The sequence below is a fragment of the Schistocerca cancellata genome, chromosome 1 (genome assembly GCF_023864275.1).
Source record: "Schistocerca cancellata isolate TAMUIC-IGC-003103 chromosome 1, iqSchCanc2.1, whole genome shotgun sequence".
NCBI classification, from domain to species: domain Eukaryota; kingdom Metazoa; phylum Arthropoda; class Insecta; order Orthoptera; family Acrididae; genus Schistocerca; species Schistocerca cancellata.
The window spans coordinates 551,603,252-551,623,136 of record NC_064626.1 but is presented as its reverse complement, the minus strand read 5'-3'; the positions used below and the strand labels follow the sequence as shown (position 1 = coordinate 551,623,136).

The following is a 19,885-nucleotide window of genomic DNA, read 5'->3' as shown; positions in this document are numbered from 1 at the left end:
CAGACACTGGGCTTACAAAGTGACATCGCGAATACAAAAATTCGTCAAGTATTGTTGTCCACTCTCATATCACAGACTCTAAAGTCAGCTGTCCTCATATAGTCCGAAACACACACATTTGCCCAATGAGTACTTTTTATTTATTTTTTAATGACGCAAGTTTCTCCTCTCCAAAAAGAACTAAATACACTTTTAGTAAATCGTCACAATTTAAATCGTTAAACGGAAGATGCGCGCAGCTTGTCGAGTTTGGGTTGCCAGTGCTGTAGTAGGCAGTTGTGGTTTGTTTATGCTAGACAGCTGACAGCTGATTGACTCCTTCAATAGTCGACGACTCGGCGAATGATTCGATCAGTCAAATTGGTTACAAGTGAGAATATTTCCTTATGTCAATTAAACTCATTAGCAACATCGAACAAAATTTTCAATTTGTTTACAATTCCTTCCAACCATATTCCTTATGATGAACCTTTTTCTTTACAGGTGTACAAAACGTACGACTCTGTGGTCGATGTGGGTTAAATAAAATGTCTATTAATTCAGAACCAGCTGCGAAACCGATTGAAACATCAATACGCCAAAAACTGTCAGAGAATTTGCAGCCACACCATATTCAGATTATTAATGAATCATACATGCATAATGTGCCCCGTGGTTCGGAAACTCATTTCAAAGTCGTCGTCGTTTCAGAAAAATTTGAAACGTTGCCTCTTATAAATGTGGGTTGATATGTAATATAAAGTTTTTCGTACTTTTTGCAGATCTTTGGTTAGAATGAACTGTCAAGTGACTGCATGAAACAAGTGCATTCATTACATTTAGTTGCGTTGTGTTTGAGACCCCTGAATAATGATTTTGTACAGTTGATCTGAGAACTGCGTTTAATGTGTAAATGGCCAAACGCTGTTATTCTAAATTATTCATGCCTTCCACGATTGCCTATACCATATTTGGTAGTATCTCACATGATCCTCTTTTTCAGTAGGGCCAATAAGCGTCTCTGCAGATTTGAATATACTTAAAAGAATCTATGGCCAGAAACGGCATAATGAAATCACCACTGATGCCAAGACATTAGTTATTAGTGTTGACCTGGAACAATGGAGGGCATGTTCCAAATGCTCAAACTTTTTAAACTTTTACTTATTCATCTAAAATTCAAAAACATTATTTGCTCTTTATAAGGCAGTAGAAAGCATAACTGTGGTTACTGAATTTAACAAAGGCAGACATTACAAAAGTAACATATATGGGTATTGTTTAGTAAAAAAACTAGTATTATTACATGCTGAAAATTTTGTCATTGTGCATTAGCTTATGATAAAGTCTTTAGTTTTATAATTTTTCTGTCATATATTCTTCATTCTGTAAGATTTTTATTTGTGTCAATATCTGTTGAATTTTCATAATCCATTGGGTTCCATAGACACCATAAGGACTGAGAACCTTGTGGGATGTGGGAGGAGCCAATGTAGACACACCAGTACACAAAAAAGACGCAACTTAATCAATAAACTATTACTACATTGGTAAATACTATTTATGCTTCCACAAGCTAAATGTAACCTAGTAAAATGAAAGGAAAGACACCACTAAACAAAAAGTTGCAATTTTCTCAGTTATATGCATTGTCCACCTATGGAACACCTTAATACCATCTATAGTGTGTTTGATCAAGTCCGTTAACATTTCAGTAACATACTTTCAGCAATTTGCCATGTAATTTAGTCACTATGTGCAGCTAAGTATTTAATATTTTTCATTTTATTTCAGAGGCATCGAATAGTAAATGAAATACTGAAGGATGAACTGAAAAATGGTGTTCATGCCTTATCAATTGTGGTAAGTGTGCTTAAAATAAGAACAAGTACTGACTACAGAGCATAATGTACATTGTACAATATTCTCTTTATATCTAACATATAAATTGTGCAACCAGAATGTAGAGAGATGGGGAGGGCGAATACATTTAAGACACATTGTGCTACATCATATGTTAGGAACTTTTGAGAGAGGGAGCATCCATGAGCATATGCTCACGTTTTAGTACAGCAAATAAGTATTTCAGCACCAGGTAATATCCTAAAGTAAGCTACACCACCTAAAATTATACTCATGCAATAGTTGTTCTGAATTCATTACTTTCTGTATATGTCCAAAGAAAGTGCAAGAGATGTGTGCTTTCATGAAGAGTGACTGACCAAACCAGAGGAAAAAGTGAAAATATTTTTCAGAACAATTGTTTGTGTACACTCCTCTTGAAGAATGCTTTTCAGCACACTTATGTAGGGTGTTACATCCACATCATATGAATAATTCTGCTTGACTTCAGTATATAAAGAGTCACAATTGGAAAATGTGTATGACCCTGCAACAACACCTCACCTGACTAAAAAACTTACTAATTCTATGAGTTGTGCAAATTGCTGTATTTTGATGGTATAAAAGTAGATCACCTTTCTTTGACTTCATACATTGTACTTCTACATCCACATCTATACTCTCCAAGCCACTATCATTGTGCTGCATTATGTGATCAAAAGTATCCGAACTCCTGGCTGAAAATGACTTAGAACTTTGTGGTGCCCTCCATCAGTAATGCTAGAATTCAGTATGCTGTTGCCCACCCGTAGCCTTGATTACAGCTTCCACTCTTGCAGGCATCTGCTCAATCAGTTGCTCGAAGATTTCTTGGGGAATGGCAGCCCATTCCTCACGGAGTGCTGCATGATGTCGGTAGGTGAAGCCTGGTATGAAGTCAGCGTTCCAAAACATCCCAAAAGTGTTGTATAGGATTCAGGCCAGAACTCTGTGCAGGCCAGTTCAATACAGGGATGTTGTTATCATGTAACTATTCTGCCACAGGCTGTGCATTATGAACAGGTGCTCAGTCGTGTTGAAAGATGCAGTCACCATCCCCGAATTGCTCTTCAACATTGGGAAGCAAGAAGGCACCTAAAACATCAATGTAGTCCTGTGCTGTGATAGTGCCATGCAAAATAACAATGAGTGCAAGCTCCCTCCATTGAAAACACAACCATACCATAACTCTAGCACCTCCGAATGTTACTGTTGGCACTACACATGCTGGCAAATGATGTTCACTGGGCACACCCTGCCATTGGATTACCACATTGTGTACTCCACACAATATTTTTTCACAGTTCAATTGTCCAATGTTTACACTCCTTACACCAAGCGAGGTGTCATTTGGCATTTACAAGTGTGATGTGTGGTGTATGAACAGCTGCTCGTCCATTAAATCGAAGTTTTCTCATCTTCCCCCTAACTTTCATAGTACTTGCACTGGATCCTGATGCAGTTTGGAATTCCTGTATGATGGTCTGGATAGCTGTCTGCCTATTACATATTACGACCTTCTTCAACTGTCAGCGGTCTCTGTCAGTCAACAGACGAGGTCGGCCTGAACGCTTTTGTGCTGTACATGTCCCTTCACATTTTTGCTTCACTATCACATTGGAAACAGTGGACCAAGGGATCTTTAGGAGTGTGGAAATCTTGTGTACATACGTACGACACAGGTGACACCCAATCACCTGACCACGCTCGAAGTCCGTGAGTTTGTGGGGGGTGTCTGGCTACTTTTGATCACATAGTTTACGTGTGTTGGAGGGTTCATCTGGCAACAATATATACCCCCCTCCCACATTTTTCCATGTTCCATTTGTAAATGGGAAGAATAAGTATGAGTAAACCACCACATGAACTGTAATTTCTCTGATTTTCTCATCATTGTTATTGTGGGAGATGTGTGTGGAAAAACAATACATTGGTCTACTCTTCTTGAAACAACGTATGCTCTCAGAATTTTAACTCTCTCTCTCTTTCTCTCTCTCTCTCTCTCTCTCTCTCTCTCTCTCTCTCTCTCTCTCTCTCTCTCTCTCTCTCTGTCTACCTATCTATCTATCCATCCATCTATCTTTTTAATATAATAGAAGGAAACATTCCACGTGGGGAAAAAAAAAATCTAAAAACAAAGATGATGTGATGATGTGACTTACCAAACGAAAGTGCTGGCATGTCGATAGACACACAAACATACACACAAAATTCTAGCTTTCGCAACCAACGGTTGCCTCATCAGGAAATACACACAATATGTGTGTGTGCGTGTGTGTGTATACCTGTCCTTTTTTCCCCCTAAGGTAAGTCTTTCCGCTCCCGGGATTGGAATGACTCCTTACCCTCTCCCTTAAAACCCAAATCCTTTCGTCTTTCCCTCTCCTTCCCTCTTTCCTGATCAGGTAACTGTTGGTTGCGAAAGCTAGAATTTTGTGTGTATGTTTGTGTTTGTTTGTGTGTCTATCGACGTGCCAGCGCTTTCGTTTGGTAAGTCACATCATCTTTGTTTTTACATCTATCTTTTTATCTTTTTAACTCTATCTTTTCCTCTCTTCCCCCCCCCCCCCCCCACTTTTTTTACCTCTTCCCCCTCCCCTTTGTGTTGGTCCCAGACTGCTGAGCAGTACTCAGGACTCTACCTTAAAAATGTTTTGTAAGTTACTTCTTTTGTTCATGAATTATTTATTAGACTTCCTTATGATTCATTCAATCACTGTCAGCCTGATATCTGCATTTCCTACCATTAGTTTTATGTTCAATTTAGGTCACTCATGACAATTACTACTAGGTATTATAGTATTTGAGAGTTGTAGCATCGCGCTGTAGTATCTGAATAGTGTAAATTCGCGTAGTTGTTTGTCTTCTGTTTTTGTTTTGAACGGCCAGTGTCGGTTGGTCACAGCCAGTGTGCTCCCTGTCGCCGTTCGATAGCAGTTGCCAGCAGCAAGTCGTATACTCCCAGCTCACTTATTTGTTACATAGTTTCGTACACGAGGTGTAATTTCGAGTTTTAGTTACTGTAATTGTAAATTCAGGCAGATTGTAGCACAGTCATTAGGCATTTCTACCGGTCAGTTCATACATTCTTTGCGTGTTTCCCTTGCTTTATCTAGGCACAGACTCGTGTTTCAGTAACTGTTGTTCAACATCGATTAGAATGGACGGGGACTGTGATTGCTGTGTTCGGATGGGGCTGAGTTGGCATCCCTTCGCTCACAGTTGCAGGCGGCGCTAACTTCGGTCGCGCAGCTTGGGGCTGTCGCCAATGGGCACCACTGTGGGGAGCCGGACTTGGGTATCACGGGGATGTCAACCTCGTCCCGTCTGTCCAGAGATCGGTCTGCCACTGTGGTTGCCTCGGTTGCTGTCCGCAGTGGGGGCTGAGCCCTCGCCTGTGGTTGATTGGGAGGTCGTTCCAAGGCATGGCAGGCAGCGAAAGATGTCCCCGGAGGCTGATCAGAAAGCCTCCCTGGTGCGTCTGACAAAAAGGTTTCAGGTACTGTCTCTGGCTGAGCCAGATGCAGCTGCCTGCCCTGTTTCAGAGGATGATTCTCAGCCTTCAAGGTCCAGGCAGTCGCAGAGGGTGGGCTTATTGGTAGTTGGAAGCTCCAATGTAAGGTGCGTAATGGGGCCCCTTAGGGATATGGTGGCTAAGGAGGGGAAGAAATCCAGTGTGCACTCCATGTGCATTCCGGGTGGAGTCATTCCTGATGTGGAAAGGGTCCTTCCAAATGCCATGAAGAGCACAGGGTGCAGCCAACTGCAGGTGGTGGCACATGTCGGCACTAATGACGTGTGTCGCTTTGGATCTGAGGAAATTCTCTCTGGATTCCAGCGGCTATCTGATTTGGTGAAGGCTGCCGGTCTTGCTTACGAGATGAAGGCAGAGCTCACCATCTGCAGCATCGTTGACAGAACCGACTGCGGTCCTTTGGTGCAGAGCCGGGTGGAGGGTCTGAATCAGAGGCTCAGACAGTTTTGCGACCATGTTGGTTGCAGATTCCTTGATTTGCGCCGTAGGGTGGTGGGGTTTCGGGTTCCGGTGAATAGGTCAGGAGTTCACTACACTCAGTTAGCGGCTACACAGGTAGCGGAGGCTGTGTGGCATGGACTGGGTGGTTTTTTAGGTTAGAAGGCCTCGGGAAAGTACAGGGTGGGCTGCAATCTCAAAGGGTGCATGGCAAATACAGGACGTGCTTGGATCAAGGAACAGTCGGAATTGTAGTTGTAAATTGTTGTAGTTGTGTTGGGAAAGTCCCTGAGCTTCAAGTGCTAATAGAAAGCACAGAAGCTGAAATCATTATAGGTACAGAAAGCTGGCTAAAGCCTGAAATAAGTTCTGCAGAAATTTTTACGAAGTCTCAGACGGTGTTCAGGAAAGATAGTCAGGCAGAATTGGTGGTGGAGTGTTTGTGTCTGTCAGTAGTGGTTTACCTTGTAGTGAAGTCGAAGTAGATACTCCGTACGAATTGGTATGGGTGGAGGTTATACTTAACAGCCGAATTAAGTTAGTAATTGGCTCCTTCTACCGACCCCCAGACTCCAATGATATAGTTGCTGAACAGTTCAGAGAAAATTTGATTCTCGTAACAAATAAATACCCCACTCATACGGTTATAGTTGGTGGGGACTTCAACCTTCCCTCGATATGTTGGCAAAAATACTTGTTGAAAACCGGTTATAGGCAGAAAACATCTTCAGAGATTGTCCTAAATGCTTTTTCCGAAAATTATTTCGGGCAGTTAGTCCATGAACCCACGCGAATTGTAAATGGTTGCGAAAACACACTTGACCTCTTAGCCACAAAAAATCTATAGCTAATAGAGAGCATCCTGACTGATACAGGGATAAGTGATCACAAGGTCGTTGTAGCTAGGCTCAATACCGTTTCTTCCAAATCCACCAGAAACAAACGCAAAATAATTTTATTTAAAAAAGCGGATAAAGTGTCACTAGAAGCTTTCCTAAGAGAGAATCTCCATTCCTTCCGAACTGACTATGCAAATGTAGACGAGATGTGGCTCAAATTCAAAGATATAGTAGCAACAGCAATTGAGAGATTTATACCTCATAAATTGGTAAGAGATGGAACTGATCCCCTGTGGTACACAAAACAGGTCCGAACGCTGTTGCAGAGGCAACGGAGAAAGCATGCGAAGTTCAGAAGAACGCGAAATCCCGAAGATTGGCTAAAATTTACAGATGCGCGAAATTTGGCACAGACTTCAATGCGAGATGCCTTTAATAGGTTCCACAACGAAACATTGTCTCGAAATTTGGTAGAAAATCCGAAGAAATTCTGGTCCTATGTAAAGTACGCAAGCGGCAAGACGCAGTCAATACCTTTGCTGCACAGTGCCGATGGTACTGTTACCGACGATTGTGCCGCTAAAGCGGAGTTATTGAACGCAGTTTTCCGAAATTCCTTCACCAGGGAAGACGAATGGAATATTCCGGAATTTGAAACGCGAACAGCTGCTAGCATGAGTTTCTTAGAAGTAGATACCTTAGGGGTTGCGAAGCAACTCAAATCGCTTGATACGGGCAAGTCTTCAGGTCCAGATTGTATACCGATTAGGTTCCTTTCAGATTATGTTGATACAATAGCTCCCTACTTAGCAATCATATACAACCTCTTGCTCACCGATAGATCTGTACCTACAGATTGGAAAATTGCGCAGGTCGCACCAGTGTTTTAAGAGGGTAGTAGGAGTAATCCATCGAACTACAGACCTAAATCATTGACGTCGGTTTGCAGTAGGGTTTTGGAGCATATACTGTATTCAAACATCATGAATCACCTCGAGGGGAACGATCTATTGATACATAATCAGCATGGTTTCAGGAAACATCGTTCTTGTGCAATGCAGCTAGCTCTTTATTCGCACGAAGTAATGGCCGCTATCGACAGGGGATCTCAAGTTGATTCCGTATTTCTAGATTTCTGGAAAGATTTTGACACCGTTCCTCACAAGCGATTTCTAATCAAGCTGCGGGCCTATGGGGTATCGTCTCAGTTGTGCGACTGGATTTGTGATTTCCTGTCAGGAAGGTCGCAGTTCATAGTAATAGACGGCAAATCATCGAGTAAAACTGAAGTGATATCGGGTGTTCCCCAGGGAAGCGTCCTGGGACCTCTGCTGTTCCTGATCTATATAAATGACCTGGGTGACAATATGAGCAGTTCTCTTAGGTTGTTCGCAGATGATGCTGTAATTTACCGTCTAGTAAGGTCATCCGAAGACCAGTATCAGTTGCAAAGTGATTTAAAAAAGATTGCTGTATGGTGTGGCAGGTGGCAGTTGACGCTAAGTAACGATAAGTGAGTTCCAAAAGATATCCGTTGGAATTTAATTACTTGATAAATAGTACAATTCTCAAAGCTGTCAATTCAACTAAGTACCTGGGTGTAAAAATTACGAACAACTTCAGTTGGAAAGACCACATAGATAATATTGTGGGGAAGGCGAACAAAAGGTTGCGTTTCATTGGCAGGACACTTAGAAGATGCCACAAGTCCACTAAAGAGATGGCTTACACTACACTCGTTCGTCCTCTGTTAGAATATTGCTGCGCGGTGTGGGATCCTTTCCAGGTGGGATTGACCGAGGACATCGAAAGGGTGCAAAAAAGGGCAGCTCGTTTTCTATTATCGCGTAATAGGGGAGAGAGTGTGGCAGATATGATACGCGAGTTGGGATGGAAGTCATTAAAGCAAAGACATTTTTCGTCATGGCGAGATCTATTTACGAAATTTCAGTCACCAACTTTCTCTTCTGAATGCGAAAATATTTTGTTGAGCCCAACCTACATAGGTAGAAATGATCATCAAAATAAAATAAGAGAAATCAGAGCTCGAACAGAAAGGTTTAGGTGTTCGTTTTTCCCACGCGCTGTTCGGGAGTGGAATGGTAGGGAGATAGTATGATTGTGGTTCAATGAACCCTCTGCCAAGCACTTAAATGTGAATTGCAGAGTAATCATGTTGATGTAGATGTAGATGTACTTTACAGTTGCTAAACAAACAGTAAATGATCCTTCAACTATTTATGCACATTGTGCTACATTTGTTAATGTTAAAGGTCATCTACCTGGCCCTGTAACACAGCTTTTGCTGTAATTTGCTACCATATTCTGGAATTGCAACTTTCCTATAGAAAACAACATTGTCTATGAACAGGATCATAGAACTTCCAACATTATCCACTACACCATTTCTTTGGGGTACTCACTAACTTACCTTTACGTCTGCCATTTTCAAACGTTTAAGAACCACACTTTGAGCTCTACATCTATACTAATAAGGCAAAACATTATGACCAATGCTCACACGACATTGGGTGTTGCCTGGTGGCATTGCCAACACGTGACATGCTATGTTAGTGGAGCAGACATGGATCTGCTAAGGGATCACCATAGCATAGATATGGATTTCAACTGGGGAAATCCATAGACATAAGTGATTTTGACAAAGGACAGATTATTGCTACACAGAGCCTGTAAAGGAGTATCTCGAAAATGGCGAAGCTGGTCAAATGTTCACATGCTACTGTTGTGAGCATCTATGAAAAGAAATAGAAGGGCAGGGAAACTACCAGTAAACACTAAATGGAAGGACATCCATGACTTTTCACAGAATATGGGGTTTCGGAGGCTTATTTGCTCTGTGAAGTGCTTAGATGGTGACCTATGGCATATCTGCCGAAAGAGCACAATGCTGGTGCACACCTAAATGTTTCGGAGCACACCGTTCATTGTGCATTCTTGAACATGGAGCTCCGCAGCAGACCACTCCTGTGTGTTCACGTGTTGACCCAACAATGACTCTCCAGTTGCAATTGCAGTGGATGCAGGACCATCAAGGATTCAGCTATCGATTAATGGAAACATGTCGGCTCTTCAGGTGAATCACATTTTTGCTACACTAGGTTGCTGGTTGTCTCCACAAATGCTGTCATCAGTGTGAACGGTGGCTCAAATCGTGCAGTGCGCCATAGCCACAGGCTGGTGGGAGCAGTACTGTGCCATGGGAGACATTCTCCTGCACTTGCATAGGGCCTGTGGCAGTAATTAAAGACACACTGACAGCTGCAAACCACCTGCATCCCTTCGTGCTAGATGTATTCCCAGACGGCGATGTCATCTTTCAGCAGCATGATTGTCCATGTCTCAGAGCCAGAACCATGCTGCAGTGGTTTGAGGAGCATTATAATGTACTCATGTTGATGTCTCAGCAGCCAAATCACCTGATGTAAATCCTATGCAGCTCATCTGGGTCACTATCGGGCATCAGCACATTGTATATAAATCGGTGGCCTGCTATTTACACAAATTACATGACCTATGCATAGACATCTAATGCCACATACCTCCACAAACTTACCAAGAAACTGTCAGACCCCTGATACACAGAATCTGTGGTGTATCTTGTTCCAAAGATGGGCAAACAAGCTGTGAAAAAGGTCATCATAATGTTTTGTCTCATCATTGTACACTCTGCAAGTTACCATTAGTTGCTTGGCAGAGTGTACATATCACTGAATGCCTCTGTGCACACAATAATCATTTTAATCTTATCCTCACAATCCCTATGTGACCAGTACATAGGGGAATTAGTATATTCCTAGAGTCATCATTTAAAGCCAGTTCTTGGAACTTTGTTAATAGACTTGACCAGGATGGTTTATGTCTGTCTGCAAGAATCTTCCAGGTCAGTTCCTTCAGTCCAGTCACAAATTTCACTTGATACGCCATATGATCATACTTTTGACAACAAATGTAGATGTGGGACTAAGTCAAATGCTTTTTGGAAATCAAGAAATACTGCATCTATCTGACTACCTTGATCCAAAGCTTTCAGTATATCATGTGAGAAAAGCGCTACATGCTGACAAGTCCTGGAGCCAGTCACAAATCTGTCCCAATACTCAGTAAGCTTTTCTTTTGTGTACTAAAGAACAGTGCAAATTTATCTAATACCATCCAGACATTAAGAAAAACAGCATCTACTTGGACAACTTTGTGTTTGACGCTCTGAATTTTTTGGCTGAAAAGAGAAACCTGAGTTTTACAAGATCTTGGTTTATCAAATCCATGTTGATTTTTATAGTGGGGAGTTTCATTCTCAAAAAATACCATAACACTTGAGAATAAAACATGTTCCATAATGTTACAACAGATTGATGTCAGTGACATAGGCCTATAATTATGTGCATCTGTGCAACAGTCTTTCTTGAAAAAGGTAATGACCTGCACCTTTTTCCGATCACTTGGTACCCATCATTCCTCTAGAAACTTTCAGTACACTCCTGATAGAAGAAGAGCAAGTTCTTTTGCATAATCTCAGATGCCTTTCCAAAACACAATGGCATAAAGCAGCTAGTGAATCATTAACGTATAGCAATCAAGCTATCAGTGCACTTTATATCATTCGTACATTCGTAACTTGTTTTTGTCTTTATTGGCATTTGGATTCTTATTTTCTTTAGTGTTTTCCATTGCAGGGCTACTGAGATTTAGAATTAATCACACAGCCATTATGAACATTACTCTTAAAAAAGGGGGGGGGGGGGAGGGGGTTAAACATCTGCAACTAATGAAACTGTATTGCATTTCCACAAAGTTTTTGTATCATCTTAGAACAGGTTTAAGATACTGAAAGGACCATTTTCATGTAATTATACTTCTGCTCTGAGTGTTACCAACATAAACTGAAAAAACATTTCATTCATGTCAGTGCTGTACGTGACATGATTTCTAGAAGTGATTTCTGTCAACCAATTTCTATACTGTTAAGTGTGCATAGCCATGATCTTTATGAAAGAGAGACTACTGTAACTTCATTTATTATTTGCTAATCTGCTTGCTGATGGTAGCTCCTTGTAAAACTGATAAAAAGAGGTGAGTGTGCAATCTGTAATGCTTGTTTACCTATATGTGGCAGTTTCAAAGAAGTCTCTTTAATTTGTGTCATTTAAGGCAAAAACTCCGAAGCAGTGGGAAGAGTCAAGCAAGGAAGTGACGTCTAGTCCAGCATGTAAAGGTGGTTTTGGAAAATAAATGTTTCATAACACATCTGAAAGCATATTTGAAAATAAAAGAAGTATGCCTCTGTATCATGTCAATCAACTGTCTTGAGTATGTATTGTTATAAACTGTAGGTTTCATTAAAATAAAGATTCTTTCATGTCAAGAAACATTGTTTTGCTTCTTTTTATCTCCCCTTCAAGTTTGTGATTACATCATCTGCTACTGGTGAAATGGGAAATAAGTTATGCAGAAAATTTAAACAATTATTTTAAGTAAGAAAATGAACTTAACTTCAGTTTAAGATCATGTGTTAAAGCAGAAATTTATGTTTATATTTGGAAGAAATTATATTAAGAGGTGCAAAATTCTGTGTCAGGAAACAATGGTAAAGAAGATATATAGCACAGGTGACAAATATTTTTATTAAACTAAGTATTGTGAATCAGTGACAGTTTGTCTTCTATAAAGGAATTTCTGAGCAGAGGAAATGAGTAAAACATGTACAGTGAAAGATTACTGATTTGGACTAATTGAGGTGAGTTTCAGGCCATATTATTCAAACTCCAAATATTTTTCAAAATGTTTATATGAAAATATAAAATGAAATGCAATGAAATGAAGGTATATAACATGTGAAGTATAACAGGATGTAACAGTTAGATGCAACTTGCTAAATTTTTGGCAATGTAGCTAATGATTTGCAGATGCTGAGAGAAATTTCAAGAAAGTCAGGTTAACATGATGCTCTCTTCCAGAATTACATATTTATTGCATAAAACTGTAACAAAACTGGCTCACAAAAAACCATCAGAAAACTGAAACCCTGAGTGATTGATATGCCACTGTTTGTATATATTTCGAACAGTCACTGCTTACATCATTCATTATTAGAAGCAGAAAATTTATGTCTTACAATCAAAAACTAGCTGGTGTATGCTGACTGATCAAATCCAAAATCCAATCACACATTGCAACATAAAGTTTTAGACAGCTTTTGACTTTTAGTATTGAAATTTACAAAATATGTTCAGTAACAATGCTTATATCATGAAGATTATTAGTTGGAAAATGTTCCTGACATTTGCACGAGTTTATTCCATAAATACTAACAAGAAGCTGGTTTCACTTTTTCTAAAAGATATCAAGGAATTTCAAAATGAGAATTGTTTATGTTTTATGTTCAGCTATCGATCAGTAACAGTCTAACCAGCACATAGATATTTGTATGCTTTCTAAGATCAAAACAAAATTGTCAGAATATGAATCAGTTCTAAAAGACCAGATAAATGAAATAAGATTGTTACAAAAAATTTTATAAGCCTTTAGATGTGGCAGTCTGATACTTGAGGTCAACATGTCATGTCATACTTATTCTAACAGTCATATATTGGTGCATTTCATACATTAGCAGTTAAGTAAAAACTAGATGAACCATAATATTATGAGAAATACTGTATAGTTTATTTAAATTAATAGCAACCAATGTAATGATATCATAATAATTACAAATAGGACAAACAAATTAAGGTTACAATACACTTTGAAAGATTATGTTAAACAAGCTTGATATATACACTACTGCACATGTGCTGTATTGCAAATTTATATTTTACCATTTATTTGTCGGAGTCATCTAGCTCTATGACCCATGATCCATAGCAGAGGCACTACTACATCATGACGATGCCGTGGCAATATTTTCATTCTCAGTACCTCTTGCCCGCTTTCTGGCTAATTCGCCTTTTTTACAAAAAAAGGTCCAAAGCTTTATTATGATTTTTCTTAATACTGTAACAATGAACTTAACAATCCTAAACTCTGAAGCACTATCTTGTATTTTATCAAGCACTCTCATTTTATCTTATAAACTTAATGATTTGTATTTACTCATAATACTCATCTTGGTTACTGTATTGTACTGTACAACATTTAATGCACTTTTAAGTGATCACAAAGACAGAATTTTACACCACTCGTCATGTGGACAGCAGCAAACAAACTAAGCAGGATTTGATTTTGTTGTGTGCGTATGATCAATAATGATACATATGTTCCTCATTATCAGCCACAGCTGAAGCAAATGGGAAAGGAGAGGATGCTTTCAGCATTTTGGAGTGAATAAAGTTGATGCAAATGCGATCGGGTACAGTAAGATGACATTTCATTTTGCAGTATGAAGCAGGAAGCAGTTCAGCTTCTGGGAGGCCAGCATCTGCCTGTCACAGGACAGAATAAAATGGATATGATGAAGGTGTAACACCTTTAAAATCCTAAGTCATCCCTGTCTGTCTGGTAGTACCTTGTAAGGATCTCGTGCATGGATGTCTGCAACAAGGGGGTGAGATGGCGGGAGAAGAGGGAGAACTTGCTCCCTCTTGGAATCTATTGTATTTTTATTCATTACAGAATTCCTATACTTTTCAAGAAATGATTGTCTGAACTACAGATCTAACATTGCTGAATGCAGCAGGAAACGCGGTGTCTTTCGCAAGCACTGCATGACAGGTTCATTTGGTTGTCTAGCTTGTCCTGTACACTGTACCATTTCCTTGATGCAGTTGTTTTTTGGCATTGTTTTGCTATCATGGAAATTAAGAAGCTTTACAAAATATTGCTAAAATAGTCTCCAATATTTGTATGTCACATTCTCGTACAGCCATTACTGACCTGCAGTTACAACAACCAACACAAAGTAAACATGGCATTCCTGATATTTGTCCCAGTTCACAGGGACATCCAGTAGCCTACTGCATAATTCAGTCACAACAGTGCTTTAGAGTATGCCTTGGGGGGAGGGGGGCGCAATGTAGAGAAGACAAAGCTTCCTTAAACTACACTGAGTTTCACAAGGCAGAGTCATTGTAGTAGAATCTGAAGAACACGACCATGTAAATGACTGTTATATATCACTACCTTATTTATTGGCCCAAATACTTCACTGGAAAAAAAGAAAGGATATCATTTTATGGATTAGAAAGGAAAAAAACAAATGTGAAATTTGTAGGTCAGAATTATATCCTCTTCAGGAATGTAGACTGTCTCGAATAGTGCAACATGCAGTCACAGTGTTACAAATTCTCCAGTCTATTTGGCATGGCTACAGATTGTGTGTCAGACTGGAGAGATGAGGACCATCTTGGTTCATCCTAGACTGTTAACAGTCTATTTCTGCTGGCTGACTTGAGTATTGTTTTGGGAGATTTTGCGTATCTACTCTTAAAACATTAGCCAAGGGTTACAATTTTACCCAAAGAACCCCAAAAAAGGTAGCTTCCAAAACATTTTGTTCAACTTTTATTATGCAAGTTAACATTAACAAATAAAAGACATGAAAACAATGAAATAAATCCATTAATGAGATCATATGTGAAGTTCTGTTTGTGAAATTGGTGTTACAGATGGTACCAAAGTTGAATAAGCATTTTTAAAAGTTTGTTTTTTGTTTCTTCAATTTGTGGAGTGTCGGACAGTGACAATTTGCTGATTGTTTTGTTGGTGTCCAACAAAGTTTTCTAATTGATCTGGCTTCTTTTCCATATTTAAGATTTTAATTTTCAAAATCAACCTGAAATTGTTGGTATATTCCAAGTAAATATATTTTGTGAGTATTTTCTAACTTTATTTCCTAGCTTGTTGGGTACAGTGGATTTAATCATACAAGATCAGCTTGGTAAATGAAAATACATATTAACAATATAAAAATATTAACTTCTTGTGTACTACTGAAGTACCTTTTTGGTATCAGAGTAATCCATCTTTAAAAAGTGAGACAATCATTGTCATAGTTGAGAAACTGTACATATTCTTGTACTTCCCGTTGAATTTATTTCTCAGAGCACGACACATTTTCAAACTCACTAATAAGTTAATCAAAAAAGGTAATTTCAGATTCTTGTTTAATTTTAGATTGTTGGATAATTTTTGTGGATACTCATTGTCTTTTTTCACAGTTATGTAGCTAATGGAGCCAGGAAATTATCAACATAATTCAAAGAGAGGAAGCAGCAATCCTCTGTGCTGAGGCCAGTACAGAAAGAAACTTCATTCTGGAGGAAGGCAGTAGTTCCTTGAGTACTCACAGTTGATGGAAGTCACCTGGCATAACAACTATTATGCTACCTGTAGTACTGTGATGTGTAAGGAAATGGGAAACCTTCCTTAGTATTTGCAGTCTGCTAAAAATGTATTGAAAGTCTCCTGCTGGGTAAAATGTTCTGGAGGTAAAATGCTCCCTCATCTGAATCCCCAGATGAGGAGTACTACTGGTTGGAGCTATTAGATGTACAATTATTCCATGAGGCTCAGTTCACTGATGCAAGTCTTCAACTGGACATCACTTTGGTGACTTTCGTGTCCCTAACTTACCTCAGAATTCTACCAGGGAAAGGGGATATAAAGTTTAATGTGGAATCTGAATCATCTGACATTCCTGGTTAAAGGCAGGCTGAAATATTCTATACTCTGACCAGGATTCCGTCACTGGTCTTTCATTTTCCAAGCATGAACTTTACCACTAAACCACCAGGCCTGTTGGTATTAGACATCAAAAGAATTCTATGCTGGCTGAGTACATGGAATATTATAATACTAAAGCAATTTGCTTTACTAGAAGACCTAAAGATAGAAATGAAAAGGATGCAGGTAGATTTTGAGGAACCAGAGAGATGCGATGGACAAGAGAGTGAGATTTTTCGAGTGGGGATCATACAATTTTTCAGACAGGGTTAGGCAATGGTAGAGCAGAAATAGAAATAATAATGCACAAGGGCATTGGAAATGAGTAATTATGTGCATCAAATGGAAGGAACATTGATTATGAAACTAAACAGATATTCCACAGGCATTGTAATTATACAGGTATTATGCAAACTATAGCTATGACAGAGAAATTTGAGAAGTGTTTCATAGTATTAATGAACTTGTAAACTATATATATCAGGTGGGATGAGAATTTAATAATAATGAGAAACTGGAATGCATTATCAGTGAAGCTAGGGAACAGACAATATAAGCTTGATGCATCAATGTTACTTACTATGAAGAAGATATATCTCGATGTTTCCATTGTTTGAACTTGATACATTATATAATGGCCAAAACTTGTGCATAGAAATTATATGAGACTAATTATGCAGGGAAAATTCTTACACATCAGAATCTGTATCTGTGTTTGACTGATACATTTCATAGCTATGATTTTTACTCAAAAAAGGTTACAGTTCAAATGTCGTTTACTGCAAGACCAGTCAAACTATAGTAAACAGATGTTTACAGCATTTTCTAAATTCGTTATTCTACTGATCAAACTGACATTTAATCATGTGCAGACGCTACACAAACAAGCTGTACAGAACAGCAGCCAAGTGCTAATTTAGTTGCAATATAATAAAAATATTTAAGTGGTTGGAGAAAGAAATCATTGGTAAATAGGTCCCAATTCTGGGAGATATAGGAAACAAAAGGATTGCTGAGTGTACCTAAACAGATCTCATTGACATTAAATCCTTGTTTTTTCATGAGTTTCATCCATTGATTGCTTGTGCTGTTGACAGATAAGGTGATTGTGCTGGTTAAGAAAATATTCACTCAGCTTACAAAGCATCTGGACAGACATCAGTTGTAGCACACATTGTCCTTTGGAAACTTGTATTTAGAATATTCCATAGAAAACACATCAGGCTGACACTGTGCTTTGGTCTGAGAGGACTGATAGCTACCCACATTTCAAATCCAGCAGACAAGCTTCATGGTACTCCAAAACCACAGAGGAATCTTCCAAACTTTCATTCCGTGTTCATAAAAGGTGACACTAAAATGAGCATTACAGCGTTTCCTTCGCATTGCACATATCTTTCGTGCAACACTATGACAAAAGCTGTTACACTTATTTGACACCACCATATGCACTGATGTCATAGCAATTTGCTGTGTGAATACACTGAACAACTGTGAGAAACACTGTGTACAGGCCTACCAGTTAGTAATTGAGTAGTTTGCAACTTGTTTACCAGCAAACAGCTGTTACTCTACACACTAATAAGTGATCAGGTATGCATCTTGAGTTGGTGCAGCACACTAAATTTATCTCACTGAGAGACAGTTTCACAAATAAAATCTTTTAGGAGGTTACAATAAGTTTATGTTCCCAAGGGGGGCGAGTTCTGCTTGTGGTAGTGTTTATACCACAATATTAAAACTTTTTGCTGACTTGATAGAATCCAATTTACTAGGTTACATTTTGCTGGTGTAAACACGAAGTAGTATTATGCAAAATACATTGTACAGATTAAGTTTTCACCAATTGCTTGTCTTTTGTTAATGTGTTCTTGGTTTGTTCCACACCTTTAAAGGTTCTCCTTCATGAAGGGATCTATAGAAAACAATTAATAAATTAATAACTAAAGGTATGAACAAACATCTGGAAAAGTTACTATACATAAAGATATTGAAGTTCTACGAAACAATGGCTGTAATCAGATGACAATTCAGTCATTCATCCAGTCATCATGTTCCATACAAATTATCAAAGAAGTGAACCTTCAGATCCACGGAACGAATCAAGGTCTACACTGAAAAAAGACCAGGAAACCATACCTCTTTATATAGTATATCTAACACTATATCTGCATTATCTAGCTGTCTATATATACACAGCTGGAAAAAATGCAGCACCTTCAATGGCAATGTCATTTTACTGACAAGTGACAGGTAGTTCATAACTGTAGGAGTACATGATAAATTCTGATCAAATGACACACACATCACAGTAAAGGATGCCCACTCAGTGAGTCACATCGGTACATAGTTTGTACCCCTCTGCCCACAGTACATGCATGAATCTCACATACAAAGAACCATAAAGGTGTCCAATGCTGTCCTGAGAATCTTGCACTTTTTTTCAATTTGGCAATGATTCTTGCAGGCCCTGTAGATCGAGTAAGTTCCCACTTCATCATGTCCCATATGTGTTCAGTTGCAAGAGATATAGTGATCTTGCGGGCCAGGGCACTTGTATACCATGAAAGCACTTTGTGTAATGGCAGCCGTATGTTGACATGCATTGTCATGCTGAAAAAGCTAATCACCTTCATGTTGAAGAAGTGGCAGTAGCACAGAGATAAAAGCCTGTGCATTGTAGTGGGCACTTGTTACTTCACCCTACAGAAACACCAAATGTGACTGATGGCCTCCACATTTCGAAGCCTAGGGTGGGACCCTTGTGTCATGGGCAAGTGCACTCTGAAATAGGCTGCACAGCAGGTGTGATGATGATGTTTGGTTTGTGGGGCACTCAACTGCGTGGTTATCAGCGCCCGTACAATTTCCCAACCTTTGCTCAGTCCAATTTCGCCACTTTCCTGGATGATGATGAAATGATGAGGACAACACAAACACCCAGTCATCTCGAGGCAGGTGAAAATCCCTGACCCCGCCGGGAATCGAACCCGGGACCCCGGGCTCGGGAAGCGAGAACGCTACTGCACAGCAGGTCTACACCATATATATGTGTATGTCCATCACTTGCATACATACAGTACTTACTCTCATCGCTGAAGACAAAAAGAGTGTCATTTCATTCTTCACTCAGCTCTTTTACAACACCAGAGTACCTTTCCTTGGAGGTGTTGTGATGTTAGCATTGGTGTGGGAAGAGGCACACATGGGGATAGTTCTACTGCAAGTAGACGATTGCCAATGGTTCCTGGTGACACAGCAGGTGCAGCATGTGCCCCAGATTTCTTCCACAGATGAAGTTTGGTCAGCCACCGCTGTTAGCACTATGCACCAATCTTGACGTATGTCTGTAAAACGCAGACATCCAGGACAAGCTCTACAGGTGTGGTAATGTTCCACAGACCATTGCTGTAAGCAGTGACCCACTACCAATACATTGTGCCCAACATGTATGGCAAGCCTTTGATACATCTAGCCTGCTTGCTGCTGGCCCACAATGTGACCCAATTCAAATGGCTGAAGCTGTTCGTTCAACAGG

At 39.5% G+C, this 19,885-nt stretch overlaps 1 protein-coding gene across 1 annotated transcript; it reads left to right on the top strand.

Annotated features, from left to right (window-relative positions):
* Window positions 1-233: 233 nt before the first annotated feature.
* On the top strand, window positions 234-12,059 carry LOC126180361 (bolA-like protein DDB_G0274169). The gene is made up of 4 exons (XM_049924688.1): window positions 234-370; window positions 484-719; window positions 1,774-1,842; window positions 11,842-12,059. The coding sequence occupies exons 1-4, from the start codon at window positions 343-345 to the stop codon at window positions 11,920-11,922; spliced, it is 414 nt and encodes a 137-aa protein (XP_049780645.1). The 5' UTR covers window positions 234-342; the 3' UTR covers window positions 11,923-12,059.
* The last annotated feature ends 7,826 nt before the right edge of the window (window positions 12,060-19,885 follow it).